This window comes from Cinclus cinclus, chromosome 27 (genome assembly GCF_963662255.1).
Source record: "Cinclus cinclus chromosome 27, bCinCin1.1, whole genome shotgun sequence".
NCBI classification, from domain to species: domain Eukaryota; kingdom Metazoa; phylum Chordata; class Aves; order Passeriformes; family Cinclidae; genus Cinclus; species Cinclus cinclus.
The window spans coordinates 3,474,632-3,485,351 of record NC_085072.1 but is presented as its reverse complement, the minus strand read 5'-3'; the positions used below and the strand labels follow the sequence as shown (position 1 = coordinate 3,485,351).

Sequence of the window (10,720 nt, the reverse complement as noted above, 5' to 3'; positions counted from 1 at the left end):
CCCGCCCGTGACGTACCGGGCTTTGTGAATCGCGGGGCCGAAGTTCGGCTGTGGCACGGGAGGGTAAATAAGGGTGTCTCGGAGACAAAGAGGCTCTTAAAGGGACGGCGCGGGGGCGCCCGAGGGGGTGGCGTGGGGTGGGAGGTATCCCACGGGCGCCCTGAGGTGATATGGGTGCTGAGGTGATGGGGGGAGCGCCCCACGGGGGTCCCTGAGGTGATGGGGGGCACGAGGGGGAGGCTGGGAGGGCTTTGAGGTGATGGATACCTTAAGATGGAGATCCTGAGGTGATGGGGGGCGGGGGGGGAAGGGAGCCTTGAAGGTGATGAAGACCCTGAGGGGATGGAGAGTCAAAGGTGGGCGTTATGGGAGACCCTGAGGTGATGAGGGGGCATCCCAAACAGTCCCTGAGGTGGTGGGGAGGCCGAGGGGGTTCTGAGGTGATAAAGACCCTGAGGGGGAGCCCCAAAGGATCCCTGAGGTGATGGAGAGACCATGGAGGGGGCTGTGGGACCTCTGAGGTGATGAAGACCCTGAGGGGGAGCCCCAAAGGATCCCTGAGGTGATGGAGAGACTATGGAGGGGCCTGTGGGACCTCTGAGGTGATGAAGACCCTCAGGTGATGGAGGGACATCCCAAAGGGTCTCTGAGGTGATGAGAGAGCACCCCAAAGTGTCCCTGAGGCGATGGGGGGGGGATCAAGGAGAGGGCTATGGGGGCTCTGAGGTGATGGAGAGCCTGAGGTGAACAGGGGACACCCCATTTTGACCCTGTACCTGCACAGAAATCCACACTGCAATAAGCCTGCAACGTCCAAGAATTAAAATTGGAGAGTAACAAATCCTCACTCTATGAGATTAAAAGTGCCACAAGAACAGAAACAAGAATCCCAAAATTCCCCTGGGGTGGCAGCAAGACTTGGGACTGGCTCTGCCACTGAAGCACTCGTGACCCTGATAATATCACCTGTATAAATAAATAAATAAATAAATATAAATAATAAACCATGCAAGAGTGAGGCTTCCACTTCCAAAACCCCAGCTCCCTCTTGGTCAGGCTTCATTTTAGGGAATTAAACAACACTGACAGATTTGCAGAGGTGCAGAAGCAGGAAAAAAAAAGGATCCATGATGGAGCAGGACCTCAGCGTGGCCACCTCTAACAACCAACCTTCCAAACTGTGATTTGACAGGCAAAATGAGGATTTTTTTATTATTATTTTTTTTTTCAGGGAAAAGGAGTAATTTTGGCCATCGAGGGAGTGAAAATCCACAGAGCCATTTGGGGAACAGCTGATTCCCTCATTCCCAGAATGCAGCAACAGGCTTTGCTGGGATATAAAGGACTAAATCCTCCTCATCCTCACGTCTCTGGAAACCCACTGACGTCAAGGGGTTAATTAAAGGCAGAACGTGGCTCCAGGGGTCCAGGAACAGCACAATATATTCATAAAACCCCAGGAATTCCAGCACACACTTCCCATGGTTTTTTTAGGCACGCGAGCAGAGTTTTGACATCTCTGCTTACGGAGCAGCCTCGGGATTTGACAAAGCATTACCAACATTCACCGTGACTAATCTGCTCATTAAGAGGTTTCGGTTTTTGGTTTTTTTTTTTTACCTTAAGGCTTGTAACAGGAAACAGGACAGGGATAACCATCCCTACAAATCCTAGCTTGTTTCCCGAAGTTTTCCCAGTTTAACTACATGGAACCACAGTGAATTTTCACCGCTGAACAGTCCCACGCAAGTCATGAACCTGGGGCTAAGAGCTGCAAAAAAATTCAGTATATTTGCTTCAGAAAAAAGAAAAAAAAAACTGTTTAAGACAAATTATTTCAGTTTTCTTTGCTCTTCAGACTCGTATGGGCAAGGAACCAACAGTATTTTTTTCTGGAATGCTGGAATATGAATGAAAAAAATACATTGAAGTGATACCATTATGTCTTAAAATGAATTTTTGGCTCTTGTTGCCCAAATCCTTCCTTATTCCATTGAATCTGAAGCCATCAGGATTCCCCAAATGGTGTGCAGGGACAGGATATTTATTACCTACCTTAAAAACAACAGGATAAAGCAGCTGGAATTCTATCAGTGGCTGACAAAGCTCCTGCCGTGCTTATTTATTTTATTTTTTAAATTTATCCGGAGCCTTCATTGAGAGGCAGCAGATTTTGACATTCCCATCAGCTACAGAGGATGAAGGCAAGGTAAGAAGAGGAAAATGTGAGAATTCCTGGATTCTTTTCTGCAGGGAAATGTTGAAGCAACTCTGTAAATGAACAACACAAACCAGCACAACCCTCAAAGCTTCCCCTCCCAAAATCCAGCGTTTTATTGTGATTACAGCAAAACACCAACGTGGCTATAAAAAAATAGAAATTTAAGCGAGTTCTGTAGTTGTTTGTAGTCACAGCAGCTCTGCCCTTGCTTTTGGCTGGAATTTCTCTTTTCCCTGCAGGTAACACTGTCCAAAGAACCACAGAACCATGAATCCAATAATCCCAAACCGTGGAGGGCACCCAGGGCACTGGAAAACGTTGAGATGGGAAAGATCAAGGGAAGAAAAAAAGAAAAAAAAAAAAAAGAAAAGCCTGGTGCTGCCTTCTGTGCCACACTTTGGAGGGATTCCTGATGAAGTCCAGGAGCTCCAGGGAATCCTCTTCACCTGATGCCAGCCACGGGCACCTGCTGCTGCTTGCGGATCTTGTTGAAGAGCTCCATGTACTGCACCATGGTGTCCCCAGGGCTGTAGGTGCTGTCGTGCTTGGAGCCGAACACCGACGGGATCCCGGGCGTGTGGCTGCCCATGAAGCTCTGCATGAACTCCATCAGCAGGTTCCAGCAGTCGTTGGGGATCACACAGGGACAGTATTCCACCTGGGGACACATCCCAGAGCTCTGGGGCTGCCAGGAAGGAAAGTGTTCCACCTGGGAACACATCCCAGAGCCCTGGAGCTGGGCAGAATTCCACCTGGGAACACATCCCAGAGCCCTGGAGATGCTGTCAGGGGCAGAATTCCACCTGGGAGCACATCCCAGAGCCCTGGAGATGCTGTCAGGGGCAGAATTCCACCTGGGAGCACATCCCAGAGCCCTGGAGATGCTGTCAGGGGCAGAATTCCACCTGGGAGCACATCCCAGAGCCCTGGAGATGCTGTCAGGGGCAGAATTCCACCTGGGAGCACATCCCAGAGCCCTGGAGATGCTGTCAGGGGCAGAATTCCACCTGGGAACACATCCCAGAGCCCTGGAGATGCTGTCAGGGGCAGAATTCCACCTGGGAACACATCCCAGAGCCCTGGAGATGCTGTCAGGGGCAGAATTCCACCTGGGAGCACATCCCAGAACCCTGGAGATGCTGTCAGGGGCAGAATTCCACCTGGGAACACATCCCAGAACCCTGGAGATGGGCACTATTGCACCTGGGAGCACATCCCAGAGCCCTGGAGCTGGGCAGAATTCCACCTGGGAACACATCCCAGAACCCTGGAGCTGGGCAGAATTCCACATGGGAGCACATCCCAGAGCCCTGGAGCTGCCAGGAAGAACAGTATTCCACGTGGGAACACATCCCCACACTCCTGAAGCTGCTGCTAGGGGCAGAATTCCACCTGGGGTCACACCCCAGAGCTCTGGAGCTGCCAGGAAGGACAGTATTCCACCTGGGAACACATCCCCACAGCCCTAGTGCCTCCCTGCAGGGAGGACTTTTCAGGGAAAACATCCCAAAATATTCAGCATCTAAGAAGGATGGATAAGTATAAATAAGACAGGACATGCTGGGAACATGCAAGAGACCGTTTCCCAAGGGAAGGGAAGGTAAAATGCAAAGGGGAGGAGAGCAAGCCCCAGATCAGCATGGAATTAGCACTGGAGAGGTTGTTTTATCCCCTTCACCACGCTGATTATCCTGAGGGATGGTGCTTGTGTTGTGCAGCTGGAATTTTATCATCTTTCTGTCTGGATGGTATTCCTGCAGGGATTCCCACTGCAGGGACAGCCCCACAGCACCTGCCTGGATTAAACCTTGGGAGAGGAGATCCAAACTTGCCTGCTGCACCAGCAAGACTGAGACACAGACAGGAGACAGGGAATTATAGAACCATGGAATGGTTTGAGGAAGGGACCTTAAAGCTCATCCAGGGCAGGGACACCTTCCACTGTCCCAGGCTGCTCCAAGCCTCAATGTCCAACCTGGCCTTCCAGGGATCCAGGGGCAGCCACAGCTTCTCTGGGAAATCTGTTCCAAGGCCTTCCCACGCTCACAGGGAAGAATTTCTTCCCACTATCCCATCTATCTCTGGCAGCGTGAAGCCATTCCCACTTTTCCTGGCCCTTGTAAATAAATCATCTCTCTCCACCTTCCCTGTTGTCTCCCTTCAGACACCCTCAATTAAACCACCCCTAAACCTTCCTTCTCCAGCTTCTCCCGCAGAATTTCCCCGCCCATCCATGCACTCCCCACCCTTCTCCAAGGGCTCTCACCTCCACGGATATTCCCCTGGCACTGGGGCCCATGGTGACCGTGCCCAGCTTCACCAGGAAGTCGCAGTACTGGTAGCGGGTGCCGCGGCTCTCGATCTTGTTGGCCTTGGCGTTCTGGAAGAAGCCCTTGAGCTTGACCATGAGGGTGTCAAAGTTGGCATCAGCCACGAGGCAGGGCCCGTTCTCGAAGAGGGCGAAGCAGCTCAGGGGGTACTCGGAGTTGTGCATGACGTACATCAGCTTCCCTGTCTGCCCTGCAGTGACAGCGAGAGAGCCGGGCTGGAAAACCAACATTCCTGCCTTAAAGCAGCTCCTCTTCCTGCCTCTGCCCTCCTTGCTTTAGTTCTGGATCCTCACACATTTATCGTGGTATCCGTTCAGGGGATAACTTGGATTTTCTTCTGGAGATTTATAGGGAAAAAGAAATCCTCATAAAACATCAGCACGGCTTGGGGTGAGGTGAAAGGAGAACCCCAGAAGCCCACGGGCATGGAGGGAGCTGGGCTCTCCTCCAAGCTCCAGCTGCCAAAATAAAGCAGGAGAAAGCTGCTCTGGAAGATTCCAAAGGGTCTGTCTGGGAACAATGGCCGAGCAGAGCTGGGGCTGGGTGGGCTCAGTGCCACCGTGGTGAACATCGCATCAGTGTCTGGAAGGGATGTGGGGATCCACGGGGAGGAGGGAGAAGAGAAAAGGAAAGGGAAAAAAGGAGACTGGGAAAAAGGAATTGCAGAATCATAGACTAATGAAAGTTGGAAGAGATCAAGATCAGGCAGTCCAAGCCTGAAGCCCAGCACTGCCACTGCAACCCCATAACCCCTAAACCCCATCAACCAGCATCAGATCCAGGCACCTCCTCAACACCTCAGGTAAGGTGGGGAAGAAGAAGAAAAGGGGGGAGAAAGGAGGAAAAGGACAGAAAGAAAAGGGAAAGAGGAGCTGGGAGAAGGGCTGGTCCCGCTGCCCCCCGGCCCTGCTGACCCTGCGTGCCGAGGGCCGCCGCGGTGTGGTAAGTCTCGCAGTCCACTCCGAACGTGCCCTGCTTGTCCGCGCCCAGCGCCTCCAGCCGCCGGGCCAGCAGCTCCACCGTCTGCTGCACGCTCTTGCCCTCGGCCACCGGCACCTGCGACACGCTGCGACACGGGCCGGACCGGACCGGCACTCACGGACCCGCCGGGCACGGACATCACCGCCGGCCGCGCCCCGGGGCTGCTCCGCACCCTCCAGCCGGAGATTGTCCGCGTGTTCCCGGCGCTGTCCCCGCCGGGAGCCCTCGCGGTGTCATTCCCCCATTCCAGGAGTCTATCCCAGCGCCGCCTCCCAGTCCAGGAGTCTATCCCAGTGCCAACCCCCATTCCAGGAGTCTATCCCAGTGCCAACCCCCATTCCAGGAGTCTATCCCAGTGTCATTCCCCCATTCAAGGAGTCTATCCCAGTGCCAACCCCCATTCCAGGAGTCTATCCCGGTGTCATTCCCCCATTCCAGGAGTCTATCCCGGTGTCATTCCCCCATTCCAAGACTCTATCCCAGTGCCACTCCCCATTCCTGAAGCCGCTCCCGGTGCATTCCCCCCCACCCCGGAGCCCGTCCCGGACCCCCCCCGCTCTCACCAGGTAACCCCCATGGTGCCGGTGCCACCACCGGAACGGGCGGGACCAGCGGCACCGGGAAGAGGCGGAGCCGGCCCGGAAAAGGCGGGGACAGAGCCCACGTGTGGCCCCCCCCGGTTCCGCCGCGATGCCCAAGGCCCGGCGGGCGCGGGGCTCCGGCGCGGCTCCGGCGCTGCCCTTGGCCGAGCAGATCCTGCAGGACGCGGCCCCGCGGGCCCGGGCGAAGCGCGGGGAACCCGGCGGGGCGGAGGAGCGGGCCGGGGATGGCGGCGGGGACGAGTTCGTGGACGCGCGGCTGTCCCGGCGCATCCTGGAGCAGGCACGGCGGCAGCAGGAGGAGCTGGAGGCCGAGCACGGCCCCGGAGCGCCCGCAGCCCCCCGGCGGCGCAGCGTGGTTCTCGGTGAGCCCCCGGTAGCCCCCGGTACCCCGAGGGACCCCCGAGCGTGCGCGGCCCCGGGCTGAGCCAGCGCCGCTCCTCGCAGGTCCCGGCTCGGACTCGGAGGATGATGAGGAGTGGCCCTCGCTGGAGAAGGCGGCGGCGATCGCTGGACAGAGCGGGGACTACGGCGGGGAGGTGGAGGTGGACCCCGAGGACGAGAAAGCCATCGAGATGTTCATGAACAAGAACCCGCCGCTGAGGTGAGGAGGGGGCTGCAGCGGGGCAGGGGCTGCTCCCTGCACCGACCCCGACTCTGCCTTGTCCGGTGTCAGCCCCGTGCGACCCTCGATTCACCCCTCGTCCTGTCTCTGCCCCCGACCCAATCCCTGTCCCAGTCAGCCCCCAGCTCACCCCCAGCCCGTGTCATCCCCCTGTGACCCCCGATTCTCCCCCTGGTCCCGTATCAGACCACAGACCCCAACTCGCCCCCCTCCCTTGTCAGCCCCTGAGTCGTCCCTGTCCCCTACCAGCCCTCCCTGGTCCCCCGCTGACCCTGTCCCGTGCTGGCCCCAGGCGCACCCTGGCCGATATCATCATGGAGAAGATCACGGAGAAGCAGACGGAGGTGGAGACGGCGCTGTCGGAGCTCTCGGGCTGCCCCATGCCCCAGCTCGACCCCCGTGTCCTGGAAGTCTACAGGGGTGTCAGGGAGGTGAGGCCGGAGCAGCTGAACCCGCAGCCACCACCCTGAGGTGCTGAGGGAGGGGACAGTGTGCTCGTGTCCCTGCTGCCACTGGCCCAGTCATGGCCTGTGTCCCTGTCTTTGAAGGTGCTGTCCAAGTACAGGAGTGGGAAGCTCCCCAAGGCATTTAAAATCATTCCTGCCTTGTCCAACTGGGAGCAGATCCTCTACATCACTGAGCCAGAGACCTGGACAGCTGCTGCTATGTACCAGGCCACCAGGTAGGGTCACCTCAGGGATCCTCTGGTATGAGATTTTTCGCCTTTTTTTCCCTCATAACCAGAGTCAGATTTACAAAACACCAACCTCCCCGCCCCGTTTGGCCTCCTTTCCTCATCCATCCCTTCACGCTTTGCTATTCCCAGGATATTTTCCTCCAACCTGAAGGAGAGGATGGCCCAGCGGTTCTACAACCTGGTGTTGCTGCCACGGATCCGGGACGACATCGCCGAGTACAAGCGGCTCAACTTCCACCTGTACATGGCTCTGAAGAAAGCTCTGTTCAAGCCAGCAGCCTGGTTCAAGGGTAGGGCTCTCCTCTGGGGCTTGGCTGGCTACCTGAGGGGCTGTTGCATGGCAGGGACCCTCCAGCTGCTGCTGCAGGAGTGGTGATTTCCTGGGCTCAGGGAGAAGGGGCTGGGCCCCAGGGCTGTGCCTGTGGGTGAAGGTGGTCGGTGCTTGACTGTTCCCATTCCCAGGGATCCTCATCCCGCTCTGTGAGTCGGGCACGTGCACGCTCAGGGAGGCCATCATCATCGGCAGCATCCTCAGCAAGTGCTCCATCCCCGTCCTGCACTCCAGGTGAGGCCCTGAGGGGCTGGGGGGAAGAGCTGCTCCTCCAGGGATGCTGGGAAGAGCCTTGGATCCTCTCTGAGGTGGTGAGGGGTCACTCAGCTCACTCTGGGGTTGAGATTTAAGGCTCAGCTTTGAGTGCCTGGTGCTCCATGGCTCCAGTCTGGTCCCCCTTGACCCCTGTGGCCTCTCTTTGGTCCTTGTGGCTCCAGCCTGGCCGCTCTCATGCCCGTTCCTTGGTGCCCATGACTTCAACCCAGCACCCCCTGACCCCAATCCCTGTTCCTCAGTCTCTGTGGCTCCATGCCCTGTTCCTAAACCTATCCCTGATCCCCGTGATTCTGTTCTGTGGCCCTTCACCACTCCTCTGTCCATGTGGCTCTGTGTCCTGACCCCAAACCCCCCATGCCTGGTCCTTGGTCCCCATGGCTCTGGCCTGGCCCCCCCCCAACCTTTCACCCCCTCCCGTGTCCCTGTCCCCTGACCCCTCATCCTCTCCTGTGTCCCCATGTCCCTGTCCCTTGACCCCTCTCCTGTGTCCCTGTTTCCCTGTCCTGTCACCTCTCCTGTGTCCTGTGGCCCTGATCCCTCTCCTGTGTCCCCATGTCCCTGTCCCCTGACCCCTCACTCCTCTCCTGTGTCTCCATGTCCCCTGACGTGTCCCCATGTCCCCGTCCCCTGAGGTGTCCCCGTCCCCTGAGGTGTCCCCGTCCCCTGACGTGTCCCCATCCCCTGAGGTGTCCCTCTCCCCAGACGTGTCCCCGTGTCCCCATCCCCTGAGGTGTCCCCGTGCCCCCGTCCCCTGACGTGTCCCCGTCCCCTGAGGTGTCCCCGTGCCCCCGTTCCCTGAGGTGTCCCTCTCCCCTGACGTGTCCCCATCCCCTGCCGTGTCCCCATCCCCTGCCGTGTCCCCATCCCCTGAGGTGTCCCCGTGCCCCCGTCCCCTGACGTGTCCCCGTCCCCTGAGGTGTCCCCATCCCCTGAGGTGTCCCTCTCCCCTGACGTGTCCCCGTCCCCTGAGGTGTCCCTCTCCCCTGACGTGTCCCTCTCCCCTGACGTGTCCCTCTCCCCTGACGTGTCCCCGTCCCCTGACGTGTCCCCGTCCCCTGACGTGTCCCTCTCCCCTGACGTGTCCCTCTCCCCTGACGTGTCCCCGTCCCCTGAGGTGTCCCTCTCCCCTGAGGTGTCCCTCTCCCCTGACGTGTCCCTCTCCCCTGACGTGTCCCCGTCCCCTGACGTGTCCCCGTCCCCTGAGGTGTCCCTCTCCCCTGACGTGTCCCCGTCCCCTGAGGTGTCCCTCTCCCCTGACGTGTCCCTCTCCCCTGACGTGTCCCCGTCCCCTGAGGTGTCCCCGTCCCGCAGCGCAGCGCTGCTGAAGCTGGCTGAGATGCAGTACAGCGGTGCCAACAGCATCTTCCTGCGCCTGCTCATCGACAAGAAATACGCGCTGCCCTTCCGCGTGCTCGACGCCCTGGTCTTCCACTTCCTGGCCTTCCGCACGGAGCAGCGGCTCCTGCCCGTGCTGTGGCACCAGAGCTTCCTGGCCCTGGCCCAGCGCTACAAGGAGGACTTGTCCTCGGAGCAGAAGGAGGCTCTGCTGGAGCTGCTCAAGTTCCACAGCCACCCTCAGATCTCACCCGAGATCCGCCGGGAGCTGATGAACTCCAAGACGAGGGACGTGGAAGGGGAGCAGGCGGTGGCCGTGGAATGAGCAGGGGAAGGCTGGGGGCTGGGATGGCCCTGGGAGCCTGGATCGGGAGCATCCAGCCTGGATCCCGCTTCTCCGAGCGGCCACTGGGAACAGACGCTGCCCACGGAGCTGGATGGGAGCCCCGTGCTGCTGCCACGGGGCAGGGCAGCCCCCGTCCCACCCAGGAGCCCTGTGCCACCAGCACTGGGACACCTTGGTTCGTTCCTGTACTCGGAAATAAAACCAGAGCCGTGTTGGTCAGTCAGGGCTGGGTCTGCCCGGCCTGGTCCCAGCCTGTCCCTGTCCCCACCAGCTCCTGGAACTCCTTGCCCAGGGATTTTCCCACTCAAAAGTGCCCCAGGGTTTACCTCCTGAAACCACAGGGCCACCATCCTCACCTGGCCTGCTCCTGGCACTGTGCCCAAGTGCCACCTCTGCTGGAAATCCCATGGGGGGACTTTTCCATGAGGCTGCACTTCCGTGGGACCTGCTGCCACTGTCACTGCCAGGTCTGTGCCTTGCAGCTTTGGGCCACAGAGAGGAGCCCCTGCTGCACCCTGAGCTGGGCCAAGGGCAAGCCGTGCCAAGGGCAGCTGCCTCCTGCTGTCACCTCTGATGGCAGGAGCAGGAACTGGGTCCCCACACACCTCAGCCTCTTCCTGATTTTATTTTAAAGCAGCCAGAGGCTGATGAGCACAGGAGGGAGCCTGGGCTGGCACAGAGCACCCCTGGTGCTCTTCTGCCACCACCTGAGCTGCTCCAGTGCCCATCAGCCCCCACCTTGCTGGGAAGAAAGTGCTGCCTCTGCTCCAGGGGCAACCTCACCTGCAGAAAGGGGTTTGCCTCCATCACCATCCCTGAGATGCCCTGGGTGTCCCACAGGGTCCTTCCTGCCCTCTCTCCCTTGCATCCTGGGGAAAGCAGGGCTGGAGCTCCCAAGGGATCCCCAGCAGCAGGGAAAGATCCGAGTCCTACCCTGAGAACGGCGCAGGGAAACCCTTGAGCCACTGGTTATTTATCT

The 10,720-nt window shown here is 58.6% G+C and overlaps 2 protein-coding genes across 4 annotated transcripts; one reads left to right on the top strand and one right to left on the bottom strand.

Moving 5' to 3' along the window:
* Positions 1–2,086: 2,086 nt before the first annotated feature.
* MED20 (mediator complex subunit 20) lies at positions 2,087–6,118 on the bottom strand. 3 transcript variants are annotated; one of them, XM_062509487.1, is made up of 4 exons: positions 6,096–6,118; positions 5,466–5,617; positions 4,488–4,741; positions 2,087–2,906 (listed from the first exon to the last, which is right to left on the bottom strand). In XM_062509487.1, exons 1-4 carry the CDS (start codon positions 6,107–6,109, stop codon positions 2,664–2,666), a joined length of 663 nt encoding a protein of 220 aa, XP_062365471.1. In that variant the 5' UTR covers positions 6,110–6,118; the 3' UTR covers positions 2,087–2,663. The 3 variants fall into 3 exon arrangements, with proteins under 3 accessions (XP_062365471.1, XP_062365472.1, XP_062365473.1); XM_062509488.1 differs by having other exon boundaries at positions 2,087–2,879; XM_062509489.1 differs by lacking the exon at positions 6,096–6,118 and having other exon boundaries at positions 2,087–2,879; positions 4,488–4,888; positions 5,466–5,957.
* A 104-nt stretch (positions 6,119–6,222) lies between these two features.
* Positions 6,223–9,945, top strand: BYSL (bystin like). The gene is made up of 7 exons (XM_062509551.1): positions 6,223–6,496; positions 6,564–6,735; positions 7,049–7,187; positions 7,305–7,438; positions 7,583–7,743; positions 7,916–8,018; positions 9,372–9,945. The coding sequence occupies exons 1-7, from the start codon at positions 6,223–6,225 to the stop codon at positions 9,718–9,720; spliced, it is 1,332 nt and encodes a 443-aa protein (XP_062365535.1). The 3' UTR covers positions 9,721–9,945.
* Positions 9,946–10,720: the final 775 nt, after the last annotated feature.

Excerpts from the sequence above, each read along its gene's own strand:
- MED20 (XM_062509487.1), bottom strand. Across the intron at positions 4,742-5,465 it reads GGCGGCCCTCGGCACGCAGG|GGCAGACAGGGAAGCTGATG; the intron begins GTCAGCAGGGCC and ends CTGTCACTGCAG. Across the intron at positions 2,907-4,487 it reads CCAGGGGAATATCCGTGGAG|CCCCAGAGCTCTGGGATGTG; the intron begins GTGAGAGCCCTT and ends CCTTCCTGGCAG.
- BYSL (XM_062509551.1), top strand. The coding sequence starts at position 6,223 with ATGCCCAAGGCCCGGCGGGCGCGGGGCTCCGGCGCGGCTCCGGCGCTG. Across the intron at positions 7,439-7,582 it reads GCTATGTACCAGGCCACCAG|GATATTTTCCTCCAACCTGA; the intron begins GTAGGGTCACCT and ends TGCTATTCCCAG. Across the intron at positions 8,019-9,371 it reads ATCCCCGTCCTGCACTCCAG|CGCAGCGCTGCTGAAGCTGG; the intron begins GTGAGGCCCTGA and ends CCCGTCCCGCAG.